The 26,463-nt window shown below is 38.9% G+C and overlaps 2 protein-coding genes across 2 annotated transcripts; both read left to right on the forward strand.

Annotated features, from left to right (window-relative positions):
* Window positions 1-480: 480 nt before the first annotated feature.
* Window positions 481-9,724, forward strand: ubtd1a (ubiquitin domain containing 1a). The gene is made up of 5 exons (XM_038296246.1): window positions 481-625; window positions 1,024-1,110; window positions 7,008-7,235; window positions 7,547-7,732; window positions 9,096-9,724. The coding sequence occupies exons 1-5, from the start codon at window positions 574-576 to the stop codon at window positions 9,293-9,295; spliced, it is 753 nt and encodes a 250-aa protein (XP_038152174.1). The 5' UTR covers window positions 481-573; the 3' UTR covers window positions 9,296-9,724.
* Window positions 9,725-10,956: 1,232 nt separating this feature from the next.
* Window positions 10,957-26,397, forward strand: rrp12 (ribosomal RNA processing 12 homolog). The gene is made up of 34 exons (XM_038296404.1): window positions 10,957-11,181; window positions 12,392-12,621; window positions 12,765-12,848; window positions 12,934-13,010; window positions 13,108-13,213; window positions 13,316-13,432; window positions 13,521-13,659; window positions 14,285-14,412; window positions 14,490-14,588; window positions 14,657-14,748; window positions 14,826-14,937; window positions 15,013-15,113; window positions 15,199-15,313; window positions 15,386-15,528; window positions 15,607-15,728; window positions 16,426-16,490; window positions 17,564-17,726; window positions 17,821-17,975; window positions 18,059-18,126; window positions 18,203-18,296; window positions 19,816-19,974; window positions 20,057-20,137; window positions 20,223-20,328; window positions 20,402-20,509; window positions 20,581-20,738; window positions 22,833-22,924; window positions 23,017-23,172; window positions 23,249-23,418; window positions 23,521-23,631; window positions 23,713-23,759; window positions 23,838-23,916; window positions 25,561-25,628; window positions 25,719-25,801; window positions 25,881-26,397. The coding sequence occupies exons 1-34, from the start codon at window positions 11,043-11,045 to the stop codon at window positions 25,981-25,983; spliced, it is 3,870 nt and encodes a 1,289-aa protein (XP_038152332.1). The 5' UTR covers window positions 10,957-11,042; the 3' UTR covers window positions 25,984-26,397.
* Window positions 26,398-26,463: the final 66 nt, after the last annotated feature.

Genomic DNA, 26,463 nt, shown 5'->3' on the forward strand with positions numbered 1-26,463 from the left:
TTAGGAACAGCAATCCTTCTTTTGGCAGATTAGTATATTTACCTGCAGTTTAGAGGCAGATACATTTACTTTTTTAAAAAACAAATTTTTTTTGCAGTATGATGATATACAGTGACAGAAGAGACAGCTGATTTAATATTTTTCCCTTGCAATTTACTTTAAGTTTTTTTTTTTTTTTAACAGCTAGCTTTAATTTTAGATCACTTTTCATCTGTTAGATCATGAGTCTGCAACATTAATCTGTAGCTTTATAAATTGTTTTATTTTGAAGGAGTCTGCTCTCCATTTCCGCTGGGATGCTGAGCCTACATTCTGCGCATGCGCGTAGGGTTTTAAAGAATTAATTCTGTGTAAGATCCGAAACGGACACACTGTAAAGGCTTTCCGTAGTTTTAATCGAAGAAAATTTAAAAACTAGTTGTTGATTTTTTTTTATATAAAAAAGGAAACATACGGCAGTTGTAGAGCTGTTGGACCTCCGGAGCGGCACAGACGCGCTCCCTCCTGTCTCTGCAGGCGCACAGCTTCAGCTGACCCATCCAGAGATAAACTACTGTTTGCCAACAAGTTCTGATGTGGCAAGCAAACTGCAGACGGATGCATAATTTAGCAGACTGGATTTCAGGTTGGTGATTTGTTTCTGTCCTTCTTTTCTATAACAGATTATATAGTTTCCAACTGTTATAGCCTAACTGTGGTTCAAAATGTATTAAAAACGGATCTCTTTATTTATGCAGCTTACCAGCAACAAAACCAGCTTAAAATAAAATAAATTCCCGCTTTTTAAAATGTTAATTAAATACTAGAAGCGTGGATGCATGGCGCTGTTCAGGCGCGCGTGCCCATCAGCTGGCGCTGCACGTGACATAAACATAGCAGCCTGTCTGACCTCACGGGAACAGGCAGTGCTGAGCTGTCATTTTTATCCTTTCTTTCATGTAGTCTCCTCTCTTGCAAGCTTATTGTGAAATTTTTCAAATATGATCTAAATATTTACATTTACCTCCCTGCTGTGGGACACAGTGACAGTGATGGGAGGCTGTGTGGGGAGGAGCAGGACGGATGGACAAGGGAGTGCCCATGGCTCCACAAGGAGCAAAAAGCGAGGAGGTAAGGAGCTGGAACACATTCAAAGACTTTATCTACTGTGATCTCAAACCCAAGGTAATGGATTTGCTAATGCATATTTAATTTTGCATGATGATGCTGTAACTAAGATATAAGATGCCTGCATTATGATGATGTAGGGATGGACAGATTTAGAGAGCAGCTTCATATTCCTGGACCAGTTTCTTTTCAGCAATAGCACTTTGGAATAATTACTATAAAAACAAGATCTATGGCTAGAACAGAGTGTAGTTGTGGGCTATTGTTTACCTGTGCCTTAATTTGATCTCAAATCTAATCTGTAGTAAGGCCTGAAGGGAGAAGTTTTGACTAAACTATATGTAGATAAAACAACATAACATCAATTAGAATACAAATAAAGTGAAAATGTATATTTTTCTTTTTCTTAAACTATTAGGACAGTTCACCTCTGTTGAAGGGGGGTTTCCAAAAAGCATTAGTTTTGTAAAAAAGGTTAATTTTGGAAGAAAGAAATTGTCTTGTTTAAAATATTTACAAATTTGTTAAAGTTTTCTGTGATGTAAATCTGATAACTACGTACATTGTTACCAAAATAAATTTGTCAGCATGGTTTAAAAGGGAAAAAAAGGGGGGCTCCAAAGATCTGCCCATGTCGTGCATCAAAAAGGCTAAGCCAGGCTAGCTGCCACTTCTTCTTGTCCTGACCACACATTGAAAAAATCCCTGTACCTTAGGTGTCTCTTGGCACCAAATACTTTGATGGTGTTTTTCTAAATTTGTCCAGGTTTTTCGCTTCACATAGCATCAGATAGATTCTAAGGTTTTGCTGTTAGGGATTATTGCTCGAGTTTTCCAGTTAGAAAAATGAACCAAGCTCTCTTATTAACCCTAAAAAAAACATACAGCATGGCCGTCATATGCTTAAAACGTACAGAAATAAATAAATAAAACAGCTATTTAAGCATAACATTGTTATATTTTTTCATGTCTTCCTGCAAGGGCAAAGTTATGATGGGGCATGTTATTCCTACATCCAGGTCTCAACTCCAGAAATTAATGAAACATAGGGTCATATTTTGAGTATTTTCTCCTCTCCACTTCTACTTGAACAACACCTTTCAAGACCAACTTATGTTTTGTTGCTGTTTGGGTTCATTAAAGTTGATCTGTGTGCATTCATTTATATCTTCAATATCAGATAGGCCACCATTATGCAACTTTAATCTTGTGCAACTCTGCAAAATAACATTTCCGCAAGTCACAAAAACCTCTTCTTTTTGGCACTAAAACCTTATCATGCTTCTTTAAATTCATGCAGCTATTTCTATTTACATTGCAGTGTCCATATAAACTGTAAAGCTCCCTGCATAATTATAATAAAGCAATTTATATACATGATAAAAGTGGAGCAATATGGCAATTGTCATACTGCTCCACTTGTGAAAGTAAAATCTGTTGGGCTCTTTTTTTGCATCAAGGCAATTATTCTTATTGCTAAATTGCCAGACAGGATACTGTAAAAAAAATAAAAATAATAATAAAAATAAATAAATAAATTCATGCAGCTCCTGTAAACAGTTTTTTTTTTACCTCACTGCTATCTGGAAATCTTTTCCCATCTGCAGCTGTCTCTTGAACCTCCCAATCCTTATATTTCAGTCCTGTGTCTGATCTGCAGGAATGACCTCACAGATTAATTCAACACTCTTTAATCCAGTATTTTTCTAAATATCTGCCCATATGCTTGGGAGGATAGTTTTACACTACACCTTTAGCTGCAGTGAAAACAGAAGGTTTTCCTACTTGATGCAGGATTTGTATTTTAAAATTATACACTTTAATTTTGGTCAAATGCAGATACATAAACTGTGTGATGAACAGTCTATTTTTCTGTGAATGAAGCCACTTGGGGACATTCTCAGTTGCAGCAGCTTTTCCTTCCAGCAGACTATAGTAGTCTGACCTGAGTTTATAGCCTGTTAATAGCTTTAGTACGTTGGCTTTGGGTATTTCTATCCTGTCTTTAAATAGAGCTGATAGGATTAGGTCTCTTGTGCAAGGCTCTACCTTCTTGCAAGGACACTCAGCTCACTCCCTGAATACAACGAACTTGTTTCTATGAATTGCTCACCTGGTATTTACGGGGTCGTGTGTTTTAATTAGAAGGGTTAAAACAGGAGTAGGTGGTGGCATTTTGAAGCAACTGGGGAAGTGGAACCACCTGGAAATCAGCTCCAAATCTCAACTGAGTCTTTGATCAGAGAGATCAGTGATATTCACCAAAAACGCAGCAGACTTTTAATCTTCCTTGAGGTCGACCTCTGTGAATCATTTTCTCTGACTTTTGGATGAACAGAAGTTTGATTCATAGCAACACTCAGATAGAAAAGCAGTGATGGGAGTGCCTAACTCCAGAGAATGTAACTACTATCATGCTCCAGATGCACCCTTAAAGATTTTCCTCAGAAGTAAGTATTTATTTCATTTGCGATCATATTTTTATTAGTTAGTTAACCCATCTAACGGGTATATTTATGACTGCATTTTATGCTGGTTGTGATACAATTAAAATGCACATCCTGGCCGATCCTTTTCTATTGGATCACACCTGATGCGTCCGCGTTTTAACCAATTATGATCATAAAATTAATCTGGAGACTCAAGTTTTTTATGGATTACTAATTTAAAAGGTCACACTGATGGCTGCAAAACTTTATTTATGCACGTTTATTCAGCATTTATGTTTTAACAGGTTCTATAAAATATAATCGCTTCCAAATAAAACATGAACAGCAGAAAGATCCAATCTTTTTCAATTTTTAGTTCTTTTAATATCTTTTCTGGAATTTAAGATATAGGCATGTAGTTAAGGACACAGAGTCAAAGTTGATCTAAGGACCTGGAGCTCTATTGGATGTAATCCAGAAATGAGTGAGGTGACATTTTTCTGCAGCCTCTTTTTATCACCTATTCTATTTATTCATTTTTAAAAAATCAAAGAAAAAAGAAAAGAAAACATTTATCAGTGATACTGTAACTGGACACTCCAATGAGAATAATTCGATTTTTTCACTTCATTGTTTCTTTCTCTTAATCACAATGTTCCCACTGTTCTTTAATGTGTGCTTTAATATCTCAATGGGTAAAACATTTGAGCATGAAAAGGTTGTGAAGGTCCATTCACCAGACTAATGATGTTACTGGGATGCACAATTTGCTGTTTTGCACTTATTATATAATATCCTACCACATATGGCATCCAGACAGTCTGTTTGTGATTTTACGAATGTATATATGATGATTACAGGATAAAATTAGAAAGACTATTAGTACTATTTTTCCAAAATTTTGATTACTCAGCTAAGAGAACATTTCGTCTTCCATACTTATTAGAAAACTGCTTCTCTAAGGCAATTCGAGTTTTAACTTTCACCAGGTGATTATTGCTCTGTTAAATTATTTGGATTACAATTCTATACTTGCTGTTTATATAAAGAGAATTGAGTCAGGAAATAAGTAGGGATGTCCAGATCCATTATTGATATAATAAATTGGTCCAATATTAACCAGAAAAGTACATCTAAAAACACAGATGCTAATAGAAATAATCCACTTCTAATGTTTATGTAACTCATTGGTTGGTAATGATTGTGTCAGTTGTTCTCATACCTAATGTTGGTAACTAATATTCTCTATTAGATTAATATCACTCGATTTTTCTATCATTCCAAATTACAAAACAAGTATTAAAAGTACGATAAGTATGATTCATGCCACTAGATTGGTCAATATTCAAAATTGCAATATTGGTGGTGTATTGGGACATCCCTAATAAGAAGACATAGGTTTAATTAAATTCCATCTAAATGACACTGGTAATTCTTTATGACCAATATATTTTATAACAGGGAGTTGTATCTTGTGAATATGAAGCAGATGTCACCCTTGCTGCCTGCACTGATGTGTATCATTATTTTCCTGATGATATAGATTATAAATGAACTGTGCATACATTGCTTTTTGTATAAAAGGCAATAGGCTGGTAATTTCAGGCTGGGCTATGATGTGTAGGTGTGTAAAACATTTTTTTTTTCTCTTCAGAGTTATACATAAAGACAAGCTAAAGTTTGTTTTTGGTGCTAATATAGTAAATGAAATTAATGAAAAATTTAATAACTTTGCCAAAGGTTTATTTTTCATTACCTTTATTGTTTTCCTTAAAATATTTATATTTATTTAATTTTATTCTTTACAATTAAAAAGCTGCAGACATTTTCCAGTTATCGTTATTATGCAGGATTTGCTGCTTTGCTCTACAATGATACTGCAAACATTGGTGTCCATATTGGTACATTTGGAGTTTATGGTGTTACATAAAGAAGTGTTACGTAAGGTTTCAAACTTCGCTTTAAAAAAAAAAAGATATTAAAATTGACTCAGCTTTTAGAAAAAATAAAGTCCACATATTATTTTTTAAGCACATAGCGGGTTTCTTTTTCTACGCACTTGCTGCTGGAAATGGTGGGACTGGGATATTTTTTTTTTTTTTTGCCGTTTCCCATTGGTCAACGAATGCTCAGCTCTCAATCCAATGTCCAATTGGACAGTGGCAGATAAATCCTGTTATGTGGAACCTGATTACAGCCTGTAATCCATTGGTGTGTGTCTGTGTGTATCCATTCACATGTACTGTACTGTACAGTCTCTGTCACTGGCCTCTGCAATAATCCACTGTGCTATAAATAACTAGTTTGATTTCCCACCAACAGTGAATCTAACAGAGTTTATGGCTAATTCTATATCAAACTTATTTTGTTATATCTGGGTGTTAGGCTCATGCAAAACTTTACCATTGCATTTTTTTCAGGCAGTTCACCTCCAAAAACCTGAAAACTGCATATTATCTAGCATACAGAGGTTAAAATAACCACTGACTCATTTTAGCTTCACCAAATATACATAATATGTATTTTTCTTATACCATGTTGCTCTAATATAATGTTTTTGGGAGCTAAATTACATCTTTGCAACTCTCCTAATCAGAAACAAGAGTTTGCTTATGGCAGTGCAGGAAAACAATAACATTACCTAATGCTCAGTGATGCCAGAGGTAATGGAAAAGAGCTTAACTGTTTTTGGATCAGTCATGACGCGGGTCACCGTTGTAGCAGTCTCTATACTAAGAAATTGTTCTTGGAGGTTTCTTTCTAACTGCACGGCTTTATTGCCTTTTAGATTTCTTTTTAACTATACAGTGTTGTGTTGAAGTATTTGTTCCCATTGATCATTTAGTCTCCTTAGTATTACATATTTAATTATGTTTCACCTGGATCCCATGTTACAGAGCAGCACAAACAAGTGCCCAGCTGTAAGGTAGTGAAAATGTGGTCACTTATTAATCGTATGCTTTCCAGCATCACAGCTATGACTGTTTGGGTTTGACTCAACACAAAAGGGCTTTATTAGGTGGCTTCTGAAAGCAAACGTTTGCTTTAGATTTTATTTGTGGGCTTGAAGTGAAGTGGGCTCAATACATGCATATGTCACACTTTTCTATGCTTTGACTCATGCACTACTTTTTGTTGGTCTGTCACATAAAATCACAATAAAATGCTTTGTATATAACAGCACCTTTACCAAAACCTAGTCTGCAAGTGAGCTAAGAGAAGTAGGAGTATACTTTCAAATTGCTCTTAATGCACTTACCTAATTTAATTTTACCTATACTTGACGTATACCAAAACTCGAAGTATACTGTAAACATTTAGAATTTTGTAGTACTTTTTCACATTTTGATTTATCTGTGGTTTCCAGCAGGATCCAGTCATGTTTGTTTTTTGACAGTTTAGTCTTTTATTTAGTCCTCCAAGCTTTGGATCAGAATTAATTCAACCTTCTTTTTGTTATATTTTCTACAGCTCGCAATGAGCCTCTCAAGAAAGAGCGTCCTAAGTGGAAGAGCGAGTACCCGATGACAGAGGGCCAACTGAGGAGCAAGAGAGACGAGTTTTGGGATACAGCTCCGGCGTTTGATGGACGGAAAGAGATCTGGGATGCACTTAGAGCTGCAGCTCTGGCTCTGGAGTGCAATGACCTGGAGCTGGCTCAGGCTATAGTGGATGGAGCCTGCATCACTCTGCCACATGGTATGAAACATTCATACAGACAATTTTCTATGTGAAAACATTGCTCATGGTAAGCTCTAGATATACTGAAGCTCCCTGGTTGAGTCGTATTTATTCTCTCAATGCCAGAGAATCCCATGCCTGATGAGAAAGAGATTAATGTTGTAGTAATTATGTAATAGTAGCATTGCTGCCTGAACACTAAAACCAGACTGATTCCTGCAGAGCTTCAGGATAAAGCATGGTGTGCTGCCTCAGAGGAGACGTCCATCTCTAATCTTTACAGCCTGTTTCATAGTTTTGTATTTATTGGGGTGTTTTCTTCTTTCCAGGTTCTCTCACAGAGAGTTATGATGAACTTGGAAACCGCTACCAGCTCCCTGCATACACTTTAGCACCGCCCATCAACCTCATCAATGAAACATCCAGCGAGAGCAAACAGTCTGAAGGCACACAGAAACAGGCTCAGCCTCCAGTGTGTAGAGAGGAGTTCCAGCTGCGGGTGCGGCTATCCACAGGTAATGCCACAAGATGTTTATATCCAAAACCAGTTATTTGGATATGGATTCCTAAAAGTGAGAAGTGCACTTTAATTGTCTTTAAACAGAAAAGCCCAAATGATGTCATGGCTTAGGGACTTTCTGATAAGTTAACCCCCATTGTTTGATTGGAATTAGGGAAAACCTGGGACAACACCTCAAATACAATTCTCTTATCACTGGAAAATCCAAATAATTCTGCCAAGATATAAGATAAAAGGTAAAATGCCCAAATATCTGACGCAGCCACTTTATTTTTTTCAAGCGATTATGCAAATAGCAAGAAAGTCCAGGCAGCCTGTTGTTAGGTATATGACAGGTCACATGTCCCACGAAAACATTTTTTTTTGTCCAATAAACAAAAGTTAGAAACCTCCTGGTAGCACTGGGTGAAGCCTTTAACCAACAGGGACTGAAAAGCCACTCAGTGGTGAAGAAGTCGTCACTCCTAAATAACTAAGTAAACTAAACTACACAAAGAATTAGCTTTTAAAAACATTTCTAAAATCTAAAATTGGCTATAATGGAAGCTTTTTTTCTGCTTGAGGGAGTGGTACTCTTCACAAAATAGATACCATTGTGATGAAATAACATTATGTGGAAATACTGAAACATCTTAAAACATCAACCAGTGTGTTAAAAGCTTTGGAACAACTCTTTTAGATGGACAATGATCTTACTTATACCATCAGTGAGACACAAAGTAACTTAAAAACAACAAAGTGAAGGCTTTGGAGTGGCATCATAAAGCACTGAGGATAGATGGTCTGTGTGCAGAACTTTAAATACGTGTGAGCAAGGAGGCCAATTAAGCTGACAGACACAACATAAAATACTTCCAGAAGCTTGTAGAAGGTTATTCAACATATCTAACCCAAGTTGCAAAATGTAATAGAATAATTTCTACTGAATACCAATGAAACAAAAGTAAACTTCTGAAATTGAAGTAACTTAAACATGTAAGTTGTTATTATTCTTGCATTTAGCAATTCGAAATTATATGCTTGTAGACTAATTTAAATATAAATGAGAGGAAAAATAGAGGTATTTAAAATGATAGACTTTATTGATCTCACACTGGAGTAAAGTATTTCTGATACTGAGAAATGTACTTGTACACACACACATATATATATATATATATATATATATATATATATATATATATATATATATATATATATATATATATATATATATATATTTAGTTCTTGCAGTGAGTATTAAATATAAACAGGTTATTGCACATGGTATTAAATAGTGATTGCACATTGCAGTTATAGTGCAGCATAAAGCGGACATCAGGTCTCATCTGAGAACTAATAAAAAGTTTCTCCTTCAGGGAAGGATTTGCGTCTGACGGCCAGCCTGGCAGACTCCATAGCTGTGCTGAAGAAACAGCTGGAGAAGCAGGAGGACATCGAGGTGATCCGCCAGCGGTGGTTCTTCTCCGGGAAACTTCTGACAGACAAGACTCGTCTTCAAGATGCCAAGATCCAAAAAGACTACGTTGTCCAAGTGATTGTTAATGTTAATCCTTAAGTCATCCCTAACTGAGGGGTAATGAAAGATAAAGGATGTGCCAGAGAAGTCTGCAGGAACAGGAGCAGGTTTCCAGCAGGAGAATTTTATGTACATTTTATATATTAAATTATTGCTTTTATATTGCTCCTTTTTCTATTTTTCCTTTTTTTTCTCCAAATAAAGAGATATTATTGAAAAGCACTGAAACACTTTAGGTGATGTTAGAGCCCTAAGGTGCATATCCCTGTATATGTCTGTTTCTGAAGACCTCGACTTGCAGCTCTATTGTTTACATGAGTTCCTCTCCTTGTCTTGTTTGTTTGTACTTACGCTTGTTATTGAATTAAAAAAAACAACATTTCAGTTAAGAAGAACATACAAGGAAAATCTACTGTTTCTTTTTGGACAAACAGATGTGCAATTCTAACAATAAAAAATTAGATAGTCTTGTTTGGTCATTTAATATCGCTAAACACTACAAAGACACTGAGAATGATAAGGGAGCCTTTTATTAGGTAGGTAGGTAAAGAAATTATTTTTGGTTCATCATTTCAAACAACTGTACAAACAAGCAGTAGTTTTCTGTCGGAAAAACTAAATATACTAAAAATAAATGTTATACATTTAAACTCATCTCATGGTTTTGTAAATTTACTCAGAGGGAGTTTATTGACATAATTAAATGTAAATGTTTTTGATGCTCAGATTATGGCAGAAGACAGCTGAGCATTGGTGATGATGAAAATATGGGCAGATTTATGATGATGGAAATGAGAGATGTGCTGAAGATGTTACAACCTGTCAAAAGTCTCACTGACAGGTGTAAAGAGAACTAAAGCAACCTTTACAGACTGCAGTCTGTTTGTAGTAAACGTCTGAACATGCATTTTAATTAGCGGATGTTTTTAAAATTGTGTCAAGGCTATTTATCTAAATACCTCAAAGTACTTGAAGATATAATTTTGTATAGAGCTCCAGCTTTTAAATCAACGCCTGATTGAGTTGAAACCTGGTTTCAGACCAGCATAATTATTATGGAGCCACTAGACCTCACATTGGTTAAACACATTAAAGACATTAAAGCTTTTAAGTTCATTATAATACCAATGATTATAATGGCTATTTTGTCTTGACTCCTGACAGCTGATTACAAGATCACAGCTTTACTAATAGAGAACTTATATTAGTGTATCCAGATGGTGTGACTATTGCAGTTTTCCCTCTTTGTTTTGGTAGCCCTTTGCAAATAGTTTTATGATGAGGCTTGGTCTGCTAACACAATTACTCATTGTAATTGCATTTAAAGAACAAACATTGTAATTGCATCAAAATGCAGGGAGTTATCACCATTTTGTTAAGTTTTTATAACATTCCTCTTTTTAGTTAGTATATACCATCTATAATAGCTGCCACTGATTTAACAGTTGATGGATTCTTTTGTTTTTTGTTTTTTATCGTTTCTTATAACACAAGTGGACAGTCAGTGTTTGTTATTTCTCAGTTTTTTTACTTGCAAAATGTTAAAAAATGGAATTTATTTGTCTGTAATGTGTCGACATAAACCTCAACAGTGACGTAAAATCGTAAAAGCGTGAGACCAGTTTTCATGTTTGTGGTGAATAGTGCCATCTACTGGCCGATCATAATAAGGTCCAGTCAGAGCCTTGAACGGTGCTGTAACGTCATCAGATGAGCGACAGAGTCATCTGGAGGTCCTCGGTCAGCCGCTGGGGGGGAGGAAAGTGATTATTCTCAACCCTGAAAAATGGTGAAATCAGGGAAACTTCGCTCGGGGACCGGGTCCAAGCTGAAGCGGTGGAAGAAAGGACACAGCAGCGACTCCAACCCGCAGACCAGCCGCTTTCGTCAGGCGGCAAAAAGCCGCTTTTTCAGCAGACCCAGTGGTAAGAGATACACACGTGGGTCCCTGAGAGCTAACATCAGCTAACTTAGATAACTTTATCTGCTGGCATGTTTAACAAACACTCAACTTCACACGTTTAGGACAGTTTCTTCTGGACCTTTCTGTTCAGTTCGTCTCTTACTTCGCAACACATAGGTCATTTGTTTGACAACATCAACTTTTTTTTAAATGAATGATTGCTCCAACTGATTGTTTTTACAAAGAGGTAACTGACTGTACATTCTCTACAGGTCTTATCTATCTATCTATAGATCTCTATATATATATATCAACAACGTTGGAAAGACCATAAAGCATACTCAAACACAGATATACCGAAAAAGTCATTCATCTTATGCGCAGATTAGAGGAAAATGCACTTTCTGAACACTGTGTGATTGAATAATTCTGTGCACTTTTCGGTTTCAGACTTTTTTTCGTAACAGGTGCAGCTGCTAAGAATTATTTTTGTTTTTTAACCGGTTTGGCTAGTGTCATTGTTATGTGTGCAAAGCATAGCCAAGGAAGGAACACTTAATTTTAATTTTATAGGTTTTTTATCAAGCTTGCTTAATATTGTGCACAGCATACAACCTCAAAATATTGTTTATCGTATTTATTTATCTATTTATTGTATTTTGTTTATTAATGAAAAAAATTCTGTTGAATTTTGGAGTCTTTGTTTTTATCCTTGTGGTATCGAAAATTACATCGAGTACCGAATATTTTACTTAGTATCGGTATTGAGTTGAAAAGTTTAGTATCGTGACAACCCTAATATATAGAACAGGTCCTCTAAGGTATAGTGGAGTAGTGAAGGCTGTTCTTTTTCTGGGTGGATCATCAAAATAAGTGGTCCTCCTAACTGTCAATCATTCTGGTGATATTTTTACATAAGGCCGTATTACGTGCTTGTCCCCATTTTCATTTACCAGTGCTGAGTCTGATATTGTGGAAAAATTACAAATCTTCTTTTGGAAAGTAAGCTTCTATGAGCGATGAAAACAGCAACTTTTAAACAGAGCATGCACAAGGAGAAATGGACTTGTGCGCGCTCTCGCACATGTTTAATAGACGTTCCCTCTCGGGAGCGAGTACAGGGTTGTGTATTTGCCTTTTTTTTTTTTAGGTGGAACTAATTCCATAAATAGATGATTAGCTTCAGTTTTGGAGTTAAGGTGAAAAATTTGTCTTTTGGTTTCTTTCCACAGCAAAGAGTGATCTGACTGTTGATGCTCTCAAACTTCACAATGAGCTGCAGGCCGGTCCTCTGGAGCTCAGTACTGGGGCCCGCAAGGATACTCAAATGGAGGAGGATCCAGATGAGATGCTGTCAGAGAGGACGTCCGGCACCTTTCTGAGCGGCCTGTCCGATTGCTCCAACCTTACTTTCAGAAAGGTGCAGCGCTTCTGGGAGTCCAACTCGGCTGCACACAAAGAGGTAAGGACCATGAGTTAGGTTGTGTTGTTCAGCCTTCTAAGAAAACCCATGCCTACTGCAATTTCTTAGCCTCTGCAAACACAATATTTTGTTGCAGCTAAATATCTGCTTCTGCAGTAACTGTGACCTTTGCTGCTTTCCAGATTTGTGCAGTCCTGGCAGCTGTTACTGAAGTGATCCGAAGTCAAGGTGGAAAGGAAACTGAGACGGAGTATTTTGCTGCTTTGGTAAAGCGTTTGGTCATAGTTTGTTTGCAATACTGTTTTAAAATGAGTTATCTGCTTCTTTTCTAATGACTAATATTTTTGGTAGATGACCACCTTGGAAGTTGTGGAAACAGAAGAGTCTCAGGCTGCAGTGGCCTATCTCCTAAATCTGGTCATGAAACGGTAGAAACCACAAAGTTCTTTGTTTTGTTTGTTTCCATGACTATGATGTGTGTCCTAACTGATTGGTATTGACTTCTCTGTGTCTCTCACTCACCAGTGTTCCTGCACCAGTGCTTCAGTCTAAATTCTCGGACACCACCAAGGCTCTCATGGATGTCATGTCTAAACAGGCCTCATCCGACACGTCTTCAGCGCTCAGATGGGTTAGAAGAGTTTCAGTTTTTTTTTTTTTTATTATTCTTTTGATCTTTTCCATTCAGATTATTTTGAAACGTATATCTGTTTTTTTTATTTTTTATCTCCAGATCTTGTCATGTTTAGCCACTTTGTTGAGAAAGCAGGATGTTTCTGTGTGGAGTTACCCGTCTACTTTGCAGGCGTATCACGGTCTGCTTAGCTTCACGGTGCACAGCAAGCCAAAGGTCAGTCCCATTATTCTAGGTGTTTGTTGCAAGTTCCACACATTTCTAAAAAGCAAATATGTACGTTTTATTTATTTTATCCCCCCAGGTCCGTAAAGCAGCTCAGCAAGGCATTTGCTCCATCCTTCGAGGCAGTGACTTCCTTTTTACTGATAACGCTCCGAGCCATCACCCCGCTGCAGCTACTACAGCCAAATTCTGCATAAAAGAAATCGAGCGGGCAGGAGGTGAAGCATCATGGCTGCTAATTCACTAAATAAATGGAGAAGAAAGTTAGCTTCTCAGAATGAAAACATACTAAACCGTGATGCCAGCTTGGACATCATGCTGAATGGAAGTATAGTTCAGTACAACAGTACAGTTCAAAGCTATTTAAAATCAATAAATAAACAAATATTTTAATCACTTATGCGTTGAATTTAAAAAAGGCGGTAAGATGGAGAGATGGGTCTTTTGGAAACATCAAATGCTGCTTTTGAATTTTATCACTTAATTTACCCAAAACATTATTGGATTAAATTGATTTTATTTGGGTGGGTGGTTGATTTTCTCTAGCAGTGGCAGGAGATGTAAGAGAGTTTGAGTCAAGATGGATGGAGATAAATACAGAATAATTCAGACTGGAAAAGCAGGAAAAAAAAAAAAACCTTCAGCCTGTTTAAAACATAAAATGGCATATACAGTTATGAAATAATCTAGCAAATAAAATATTTTTAGAATTTATTGAAATGTACAATGCGACAAAAACAGAACCATTGGCCGTAATGAAAGAGGTTTCTAGATGCCTGCAGAAAGTTTGTTCCAAATGTGTCCGATGATCCATAAATGGTGTCGTTTGTTTCTCCATGGCAGGCAGCAAAGAGGACACGACCACCCTCCATGTGCTCTGCCTCCTGAAGGAGCTGATGGGAGTGTTTCCTCTGGGAGCCGTTAAGTCGTGTTGTGAAACTCTGCTGCGTGTCATGACTCTCAGCCACGTGGTGAGCGCTCAGCTTCTATCATGCATTTCTGAGTGTTTAAAGCAATGCTTTAAAATGTGTGTGTATATATGCTGTAGATGGTGACGGCCAGCGCCATGCAGGCCTTTCATCGACTCTTCAGTGGGAAGTCGAGCGCTTCATCCCTCTCTGCAGAACTCAATGCCCAGATCATCACGGTAAGACAAAATCTAACAATATTCCTCCGTATCTCTGCTTAAGACTCATCCTCAGTCGTCTTCCTCAGGCTCTTTATGACTACCTTCCCAGTGAGAATGACCTACAGCCTCTGCTAGCCTGGCTCACTGTCATGGAGAAAGCACATGTTCACCTAGCAAGGTCTGTAGATTCACAATGTGTTGGATTAGAGATCTAATTGGTGGGTGGCTGATCTGTATTGTGTTGGTCTGGTCCAGTTTGCAGAGTTCTCTGAGTTTAGGTCACCTCCCTCGGCTGTTCTCTGCTGCCATGTCCTGCCTGCTGTCCCCCCACACACAGGTGGTTTCTGCAGCCACCAACACACTAAAGGTAAGACGGCCAGAAGCAGACGGCAGTGATGTTTCTATCGGGTGCTGATTGGTTATTTATGTCTTTGTGTCTCAGACTTTGTTCACTGAATGCGTTGCTCCTCACATGGGGGACATGGGGATGATCACTGCTACAGCCTCTGCAGGGAACCCATCATATGTCTGTAAAATGTTTCGGTAAGATTACTACTAGAAATTGTATTTCGGGAGTTTTTTCACTCATAAAGAAACAACATAATTGTTTTTATTTTTATGTTACCAGTATCGTGGAGGAAGGATTATCATATCGCTTCCATGCCTCATGGCCCTTTGTGCTCCAGATCCTCGGTTGCTTTTACAGAGCTGCAGGGAAACAAGCTCATCCCATCATGACTAAGGTAAAGTTTTCACATATTTAAAAGCCTTATCCAGGCAGATCAGACTGAGACTAACTCTCCTTTTTTGGACAGTCCCTGCAGTCCCTGTCAGACCTGCGCGCCACCCCTCAGTTCCCGTTTAGCGGCGAGCTGGACCTAGCTGTAGGGGGCGCTGTGGAGAGCATGGGGCCTGAGGTGGTGCTGGCTGCTGTCCCGCTCAACATCACCGGCTACAAGTATGATCCCAGAGATGAAGATGCTCTGCTCTCCCTTTGCTCTGATTTTTTACTAACTTGTGTTTGTTTGCTACCTAGTGATGATCTGGAGTTCCCACGCAGCTGGTTGGTTCCAGTAATCCGGGATCACGTGAAGAACACCTGTCTCGGTTTCTTTGCTTCCTACTTTCTCCCTTTGGCCACTACACTTAGGCAAAGAGGTAAATACAGTTCCTCTTCTATAAGCAGGATTTATTCATGCTTTTTGTTTGTGTTTTTATAAAGTTTTAACCTCAATTTACCAATTCTAATTAATTGATATTTTTAATCTCTCTGAAAACAAGCTTTATGTTTAGAACTAAGACAATCAGCTTTCAGGCATACACTTCAAAGTACACATAGCATCCTTTATCAGTGATCTGTACAGCCCATTTTCTTTAGAATATAGATAACTTATAAATCTGCTTTGATGGATAAAGGCTGGCAGGCAGACAGAGAGCTGATGTCTATAAGCTTTAGAGGTGCACTGATTGAAGTCCTTTTCCTGCCATGACAGAGGCAAAACAACTCCTTTTAAAAAGCAGTGAAGCAGGTCAGACAACTTTGTCTCCCCTTTCTAGTTTTTTCTAAAGTCCTCCCCTCAAAGCAGGTAGAAAATGGGCAGCAGTGCCTTATTTTATTTTATAGTTCATAATGTGTGCTGTACAGGTATTCAGCACTGCTGACCTCATTAATGAAAAGCTAAAATGAGCTAACTTATTTAACAGTAAAGTGGGCCTAGACTATTGTGTTGTTTAGATCAGTCAAGCAGAATAAAGCCAATTCTCAGTGCAGCTCTATTTAAAAGAAGGTTGACGTTTTAAATACAATATTCTGTTTTTATAAGCAGTAACTGACTAACCCTGCTTTGTGCTTTAGCTGAAGAATTGGAGCAAGAAGGAAAGAAGCTGGAAGCAAAAGTCTACCAGACGTTACAGCTTCAGGTAAAACACTAACTACTTCCATTATTTATGGCTTTAGCTGATGGCATGACAAGGGCAAATATATTTGTATTGGTTTTGTTTTCTTTCATTATGCAACACATCATCGTGCACTTATCCTTTACGGGCTTATATGGGCAGAGATTTCCAGACTTCTCTCTGGTTAGCAGACTAGATCCGGTTGTATTGCATGGACAAAGCAGTTCAATCCTCTCTTCAGTCTGCTTTAGTTAAAAAAAAGGTGGCTCTTCTCAGTACACTTGACCGAGGGTAATCCATGGCTCTACAGGCAATCTGGCCTACAGGCTCCAAGCTTTGTGTTAGAAGGGAATAAAGGGATAAAGCGGCTTTCAAGCAAAATGCGGCACCAGAAGATTACAGCGTGTCAAGAACCGCAAACATTGAGCTCAAAAAATTCTGTTCCAGGCGGAAACAACATTTGTTAAATATATGCTCTCTGTTCCTTGAAGCTGTTTCTGAAAGAAAAGGCACACGGGAAAAACTCTTTAAGTAACACTTTACTTATATGTATTCAATAACCATGAGACACAACAACAGATTCTGATAGATCTTAGTCAGATCAGAGACGTTTCTTAGCAGTTACAGAAAACAGCTGCATACGCCCGGGTTCATTTCTTGGGAAGTGGCCCCCATTGGGAGTCCAATCTGAGGTTGAGTCCAACTATTGTGTTGATCAGTTTGTGATTGTTGGCAAAACGGCATCTAAGGAACCAAGGAGATAAAAGGAGTTTAACAACAGTGCAGTGGAGAGGAATGGCTTGTATTTAACAAGAAAAAAACTCCAGCAGATACACACCGGAAGGAAAGAGAGAGAAAAAAAAATCAATCCTTGGTCCAACATTACTAATAATGTTATAAAAGAAGTAGACGGACTGACTGACGGATGAAGCCCAATGAATGGTTTATGAAAGATGTACAGAATCGTTCTATGATAAAGGAGAACCAAGCCGGTCAAAACCAAAGACATCAGATGCTTCTTCAATGAATTCATCCAGAAAGTAGAATCCTGCTTAACAAAGAAATCAAGTGATGCTGATTTAAGTTTTGAATTTCAGATTTGGACCATGCTTCCTGGCTTCTGCACAGGCCCAGTGGACCTGATAGCATCGTTCAAGGGCATAGCCCGAACGCTTGGCATGGCCATTAACGAACGGCCAGACCTGCGCCTCACAGTGTGCCAAGCTCTGCGTACGCTGATCAATAAGAGTTGCTCCACAGGTAGAAAACCTTCACAGATGTTTCCTTTATTTTTTATCTACCAACTGCTAAATCCTGACTGTAATAAAATCTTTCCTGTGTCCGACTGTTATAGCGGAAGAAAAGGCAGAATTGGGGCGGTTCTCCAAGAATTTCCTGCCCATCCTTTTCAACGTCTACAGCCAGCCTCATGCAGAGGGCGACTCGGGTTCCTACAGGATGGCTGTGCTGGACACCATCAAAGTCTATTTAACCATCACTGACATGCAGGTAGATTTTGTTCTGTCCTGATGAAGAATGTTTGAAATGATGATGTTAAGGAAATGGATACTGACGTGCTACACACCCCTCAGCTGATCTGCACATTCCTGCAAAAGGCGTCTGACAGGCTGACCAGCACGGAAAGCACCGAGTTCACACGGTAGGACGTCTAACCGGGACCCGCTGAGTGACGACATCAGTCTGGCTCTATTGTTCTGATCGTATCTTATTCCCAGGCTTGCAGTGATGGATCTTGTGGTTGCCATGGCTCCCTTCGTAGATGAAAGCACCATGGCCAAAACCTTTGAGCTGACAAGACACTATTTGGAGGTACCCCCATTGATTAATGGTGGTTCTTAAGATAAGAAAATAATTAAAAAGTTATTTTATTTCTCCTATACTCCTATATATGAACTCCTATACGTTCATTACACATCAACTGATGTATTTCAAGCATATGATTTTGTTAGGTTACTTATAAGTCATGAAAAGCCACAGAAAATGTAATAATCAATAAAAAATGTTAACCTACGGAGATAAAAAGATGACAAACATTTCAAGGAATAAAAAATTTTCTTAGTACCATATAAAATCTCATCTTTGAACATGCTTTTTGAGCAGAATCATAGATTCTAGTTAGATATGGGTGCAAAAGAAGGAAAATAAAATCATCCAAATATAGTACATTTTGACAATATTTAAAGTTTGTCTAAGGATTTATTGTTTTAATGCGCAAATAATCCAAAACAAAGGCATAAATATGCATTTCTAAGTTGGTTTTATATACGGATACAGCGTTTTAAGCATCACCAGTATATTTTGACCTTACTGCTTAGAGTTTGTCCTCAGTACTTGGTCAGGGATCCTAATACTTGGATTACTGCATAAATGCAGAGTAGCATGGCTCTACTAGACCTAAGTGGCTCATTCATTTTTCTCTAGTATAGTTAAAGCTACAGTGTATAATAATTACAGGGATATACAGTCAGAAATGTAATATATTATACATAACTATGTTATTTATCATCATCTACGAGCTCAGCCTCTTAACCTTAATATTTGCGTTGCCTTAGAATTAGTTATTTATAATTACATAGGAGCGGGTCTCGCAGCCATGGAGGCAGACATCTTTGTGCTACGGCAGCGCAGAGCCAACAAACTAGCGATTGCGAGATCGCCCATTACACTCGAAAGTAACTACGGCAAGTTGAGAGAGATGAACTGAGACGGTACTGAACAATAGATGGCAGTATTAAAATTATCTATGTAAACAAACCTCATCACTTGAGAAGATAGCGGATGCGGACGTCGTGGAAGACATTTTGTCCCGTAACGTTCGCCGTACTGTTGGGGGGGAGAAGCGGTGGGGGGGAGATGTTCATGTTGCTGCAGTCTGGACGTTAGATGTCGCTGAAAATTACACACTGTAGCTTTAAGACCGTTCTGATCGTGGGTTTGGTTCGACTAATCCAAAGTTTTGGGTAAATCTTTGTGTTTCTCTCTATCCCAGTTTTTTTCTTTTATTCAACTTTTCAGTTATATCATTGAATACAGCACTTAAAAAGCACCTAGCTTTTTTAAGCGCTGACATTAGCAAGCAAACCTGCTTCTTGCTGCTGAACAGCAGTCCTTCCTATTGTGGAGATTTTATTTTTTGCACTTTTTGTAATATATTTTTAATTAGTGGAGGCTCGCAATAGTAAAAATCTGCAGAAATGTGTATTAAATCTACAAAATGTAAGTTTTTATATTTTAAAAATCTCATTTTCACTGGTTTATAAAAATTTTTTGAGTTTCACTCAGTTTTTCTTGTTTTTTGGATCCTTTTAATGGTCTTATCTGTGTTCAGGCCAAAGAGCCAGGAATGCAGAAGAAGGCTTACCGCGTGTTGGAGGAGATGTGCGGAGCAGAGAGAGACGAGTGTAAATCTTTTGTCGTTTCCAATCTGGAAACTCTTAAAATTGTCTTGCTGGACTCTCTTAAAAATGCTTCTTCACCTGCAAAGAGGGTAAATGTTACTGTAGGAGAACATCCTGTAGGCCTGAGTGCTTTATTTGTCCATCTGACTGCTTTGTTCTTGTTCTTTTCAGCCGAGACTCAAGTGTCTGATCCACATCGTGAAAAGGTTAAATGAGGAGCACAAAGGCTTCATCACTGCGCTGCTGCCAGAGGTACCGATACAAACCTGAGTGGATGGATTCAGGCACAGGCAGAGCTGCTGTTCTTGGTTTTTTTATAAGGTTCTCTGTCCTTCAGGTGATCATCTGCACCAAGGAGGTTTCTGTTGGAGCTCGTAAAAATGCCTACAGTCTTCTGATAGAAATAGGAAACGCTTTTGTCCGCTTCTGTGGAAACAAAAAAGGTGATTCTGTTCCTGAGAATGTGTGTACTTTTGGGTTTGGTGCAGCGGTTAACATGCTCTGTCTGTGATGTAGACGCCATGGAGGAGTACTTGGCTGTGGTGTATGCTGGACTCACTGGATCTGTCACCATGATCACTTGCACTGTTCTGGCTTTAACCCGTCTTGTGTTTGAGTACAAAGGTAGGCCTCACTGCGTGCTTCAACCTGGGCTTATGGTATGAATGAAGAATCAACTGGTGTTTCTCTCCCAGACTCTATAGAGGTGTCCACCATGGAGCAGCTGCTGCAGAACATCTGTCTGTTGCTGTCGTCTCGTACCAGGGAGGTGGTCAAAGCTGCCTTAGGATTCATCAAAGTCATCCTCTTCATCATGGACCCCAAGGCTCTTGGTTCACATGCAGCCACCATGGTACGAACTCTACATCAGTCTGCCAGTTATCTCACCTGGAAACCATTTGAACCTATTAAATCGATATTTTTACAATTCTAAAAGAAATAAAATAGTCCTGCATAGTTTGAAAGTCACTCACTAAGCCTTCTGACCACCATTAGTTGGTTATACCTTAGTCCGCCCATTCTGTAGGGTGTTCCGTAAAAGTAAAAAAAAAAAATATCCACTGGACTTGGTTTCCAAGATTTGAAGTCGTTTCGCTTCCCCTCCAGGAAGCTTTCTCAATTCAAACGTCTGGATCCGCAGTGAGTTTGAGTCTTATATAGACAAAGCCTTGTATCGCTTGGAAACATGTAAATGGTAACCAATGAATGGGTTGTTTGGTTCCATTGTTAGCCTGTAATATCTGAAACCTGTCTATGATTCTGAAGGTCAGTCATCATTCTGTAGGGTGCAGGTAATACCTATGGCTACTAGGGGTGTAAACAATAATCGTTTTGTATCGATGCATCGATCCAACAGCCGACGATCCGATGCATCGACGCGTCCGCAAGAGAATCGATTCATGTTTTTTTTTTTTTTTTTTCTCCGGCCTATTTTTATCCATTTGCTCCTGGACGTAATTCTCCTCCCGTGCTGCGGTGGCGCTAAACCTATTTTGCCCTCGCTTCTTGGTTATACTCTTACAGCAGTGTGTTGCAGTAAGCTTGACACAGACATTTTTAAATTATGCTCAATATTGAAGCGTGGTCTGTGCTACACATTGTGGGTCTAGATACGGCCGAGGTGGCGAGGAAGTGGGGGCGAGTTTAGTCCGACGACGGAGGGACATGAGAGCCAAAAAGAGCGGAGATCCAGGTGGAAAAAGGGTCCCAGTGTTCTTGTGCACCTCGCTCTTCTAGCGGGTCAAACTTCATGAGTTGTTTTCCGCAAGTTCGGTCATAAAAACAAAACAAGCCGGCCTCCTGTCTGCGGCACTGTTTGCGGTGAGCTGCAATTTGGGAGAGGAGCAGCGGAGCGTCTCTCAAGGGGGCGGGGACGTCTGAAGCAGAGGTATTGAATTGAACTCATTGCACTTATTTTGTGCTGTATTTTTGCAGTTTTTTTTGATGCAACTTTTCTACTTCTGTTATTTGCTGTTGTTTTTAAAAAAAAAAATGCATAACGATATTACAGCTTTTGATTAATTTCAAACTTCAAACTTTGTTCAACCTGTAAGTAGTAAAAAAAAAACAAAAAACAATTAACCGATTAATCGAATCGGATTGTGGTGTATTCTTGAGTATCGAAAATAATCGAATCGTTGGGTCAGGAAATCGATACTGAATCGAATCGCCATGATGGATGTGATTTACACCCCTAATGGCTACCTTTTTCACTTAACAGCCCTGGACTGAATTGTAAAAATACATTGAAACCACCGATCAGCTGCAGAATTAATTTATGGGTCAAATTGAGGCCCTCTGTTGTCTTTCATTACTGTTTAGGAATAAATGTTTTAGCCTGGATAGGCCACACTCACCCCCCCCATCCAACATTCAACTTTACACTAATTATGTTATTTGATTGTTTTTTTTCATATAATGAAGTCTGATGACAAGACAGAAACACTTGTAAAAATACATTTCAACACATTTCTATATTTCTGACTTATCAAATGTAATAAAACAAGATTGATTTTGCTTTTTCTAAAAGGAAACCTTACATTAGGTGCAGTGTACTCGGGTTTGAAAGCCAGACAGGAGGCTAACATCTTTCTCACCTGCCCTTAAAGTCTTTTTGTAGGCGGCAATTGTCTCGTTCTTCTAAGCTGCTGCTTCTTTCTTTTTCAGCTCTGAATTCATGTTGAGGCTAACTAGCTGTAAATGGTAACTGGTGCTCCAGCAGCCTTTGAGTTTTTAGTTATTAGACCTGATGGTTCCATTTGAAAAGTATAACTAAGAGACCACAAATAACTTTACACTCATGCCCAGGATATCTGGATCTAAACTGTTTGGATTTTTTTTTTATCCCTAAAAAGGTCAAAAGTTTAATCTGATTGATTTTAAGGTTAAAAGTTAAAGGATTTAAAGACATTTTTATAATAGATTCTTTAACTCTTGTTATGTTCAGATGGAGGGCATTGGAAACATCACGGATGATGTGAGAAGGCACTTCAGAACCAAACTCCGGAACATCTTTACTAAATTTATCAGAAAGTTTGGGTGAGTTTTCGCTTTTTTTATACAGACGTATATGTTAGCTGCACAGCCTCCTTTCTTTGAAGGCTCTAATTAATTTTTTGTTTTGTTTCCAGGTTTGAGCTGGTGAAGAGCATGCTGCCTTCAGAGCATCACAAGGTGCTGACAAACATCCGCAAGGCTGAGGCCCGAAACAAGAGGCGGAAGCAGGCCGCAGAGGAACAGGAGAACTCTGAGAGCGAAGAGGAGGCACCCAAGGCAAAGAGTGAAAGGTACGCTGCCAGATCCACACACAAACATTCCCCTTAGTGTAAGCATTTAATGATGAGTTTGCCGTCTTCTTAACAGCATCGAAGACATTCTCGCTGAGTCCGACAGCGATTTGTCTGAGGATGAAGGAAAGCCTCGTAAGGCCCAGAAGAAATTAGGCAAACAGAAAGGAAAAGCATGGCTGAAGGAGGGAGAAGGAGACGATCCTCTGAACTTTTTGGATCCAAAGGTTTCCCAAAGAGTTCTAGGTACTAAAGTCTAATTTTACTTAATTCTACTTTTCAGCAGTTTGTTTGATTCAGGAAATGATTACGAGGTTCTGAGGAGTTAAAATTGCTTCTTTTTCTCAGCCACAAACCCCGAGATGAAGAAGACGTCGAAGGTTGAGCACGGCTTCAAAGTGACCTCAGATGGACGGCTCATCATTAGAGAGGACGACGACGAGGAAGGAAAAGACAAAGGTGTGACAGGAGTCCAGAGGCGTCGCTAACATATGCTAACGTACTGTTTGAAGATGCTCACAGCAGTTGTTCTCCTCACAGGTCGAGAGGAGGTGGATGATATCCTGGAAGAAGCAGGAGTGAAATCTGTAAGTTTGCACTGAATCAAAAGCTGCTGCTTTGGAAACATTTTGCTTTACTTACCGCCTGTTTTTCTGCACCTTTAGAAAAAGTCCCAGAAGAGAAAGATTCAAGATGATGATTTTGATGAGGACATGGATGTGGAGCCTCAGCTGAAATATAAAGGTAGCTAAAGGGAGCAGAATGCCGGCCATCAGCGGATGGCCTCACATAAATATTTATACTTTTTCACTTTTTAACATGTTCTTTATTTTACATCCAACGACATCGAAATGGTTTAGCTGACAGAAAAAAATGCATAGTTTTGGTTGTTTTACCCCATCCTGCACATCACGTATATAGCAGGTGAGGAAGACCCCAAAAAAACCATAAATAAAACAAAATAATTTACTCATGATAGGAGTTCAGGATAAAATGGCGATCCTCTTTGAGCCTCTTAAACACGAGGGGCAGTCAGTGCTTTATGAAAATAAATAAAATAATTGAACAAAGTTCACTGATCTCTCTCTGAGAATCATCTCTCACTGCTTAACCCGTACATTTGCAAACTGCCCCACCCTCCCAGCGTCTATTGCTGAATTTTCCTCTTTCTTTAAAAGTAGTTCCCATTGCATGTTTAGTAAAAATTATCTGCTCTGGTTTAAGAGATGCTGCACATATTCAGGAAGTGGAGCTTTGCTTTGTAGCCGCGTCGGGTGTTTGTTTTATTCTGTTTTTGAACTTTTCACAATCAGTCGCAGTCAAATGTGGGGCATCGTTTCAATTTGTGTGGCACAGAGACAGAAATATCTGCTCACCCTGTGTAGTTGGAGCCTTTCTATACGCAGTAGGTGTGACATGGAAAAAATTGGATCGGAGAATTAAAATTTGGTGTGATCCGCTTTAGTCTCTGTCTTCTGCAGCTTCCTTGTCCCTGCTTTTTTTTTTTTAAACAGTACTAGTGGCTTGTTTTTTTTTTGACAGTAGGCTCAAAGGAAAGGGGTATGAGAGAGGGGGAGAGATTTGAACCCGGGTCGGCCGCGTCAAGGACTAAAGGGCTGGTTATACTCCTGCAGCTTTGTGTTGCAGTGACATTGTTGCAGGTATGACGCAGATATTTTTGATGTATGCCCAATTTTGAAGCATGGTCTGCGCTGTTATTCCACGGCACAATGCAAGAGGGACAATCACGAACTAGCTGTGGGTCTAGATGCGGCCGAGGCGGTGAGAAAGTGGAAATATGCAAGGGGCAAGTTTGTACGACAACGGAGGGACATGAAGGCGAAAAAGAGCAGGGATCCAGGCGGAAAGAGGGTCCCAGCGTTCTCGCGTATCTCTCTCTTCTAGCTTCATGAGTTGTTTTCCACTATGGTGGTCATAGAAACTAAACAAGCCGGTAAGGTACCAAACAGGAAATACGCACGAGTAGAGCGGATGTAGATTTGAGCAATCAAAGGTCTCTTGTCTGCGGTCAACTACAGTTTTAGAGAGGTGCACCAGAGTGTCTGCACAAGGGGCGGGGCCTATCTGCGTGAACTGTGACACACATGCCCCACCTGGTGTCTGATCATAAACCAGCCTTAAGGCCTTTGTAAATGGGTTGTGCGTGGTTAACCACTGCGACATCGAAGCGCACCCCCCCTGAGATGTTTACCCAAAAATAAGCTGTTTTCTTAAAAGTTTATCGAATATTTGCAGGTCTAAACCACTTTTACTCAGCTGGTAAAATTACTTTTTGGGTTTTAAAAGGTTCAGACTACTGATTTAAACATAAGTATCCTGTTCCAATATAATCCCTGTGTGATACTGATGGTATTGCTTCTGTCACAGCCGGCGGATCTGGTATCCACAGACCTCTGGGACAAAGCCAAGTTGTTGGAGGCGATTATAAATCAAAGGTAAACCATCACAAGAACCTGTGACTGAAGCTTGTTTCTTGGTTCCACGCTGTCATTCTAATCGTTTTCCTATTTTTCATTTTCTTACAGAAAGGAAAAGGAGACGTGAAGAGAAAAGGAAAGCTGGATCCTTACGCCTACATCCCTCTAAAAAAGGATCAGCTCAATCGCAGGTTTGAGCATCTACTGTCATCCAATTACATTAATTTGCAGACTTAGGACGATGACTTCATTTTTTATTTTCCTTTACAGAAAACGAGCCAAACTGCAGGGTCAGTTCAAGGGAATGGTGAGAGGTGTGCAGAAGGGAGCACAGTCTGGAAAGAAGATGCAGAAGAAAAAAAGGAAAGCATGAAGAGGAGGATTTATGTTGCTTGTTGGACTCGTTTTTCAACGTGTGATAAAATGAGATCATACTTAGACGTGTGTTTTAAAGGTGCTCTGAGCTTTCAGCAGCTTTTACATCATTCAGTGGTAAAGAAAATAAGATTTAATGCAGAATAAGCTCCCTCTGCCTTGATGTCACTTTAGTTAAAAAAGAAAAAAACATCCCATTTATTAAGACTTGCAGTGAATGGATCGAAGGACTGAATGCAAACTGTTTTGTTTTCATTGCCACGTTTGGCCACTAGATGGTGCTGCGTAGAAATGTTGGTTTAACTCTTGATAAATTGTGTTTACTTCCATGTAAATGGAGAGCAGTAATGGAGCAGCCACTGGGCTGCACATTAAAAACTGGATAAAAATTTTTTTTTCCAATTCACCTCAATGAAAGTTGTTTTTAATTCCCTAAATGATCAGCATGTATATACTTTTTTTTTTGGTTAAAAAAAAT

This window comes from Cyprinodon tularosa, unplaced genomic scaffold (assembly GCF_016077235.1).
Source record: "Cyprinodon tularosa strain WSP-4 unplaced genomic scaffold, ASM1607723v1 ctg37, whole genome shotgun sequence".
NCBI lineage: Eukaryota > Metazoa > Chordata > Actinopteri > Cyprinodontiformes > Cyprinodontidae > Cyprinodon > Cyprinodon tularosa.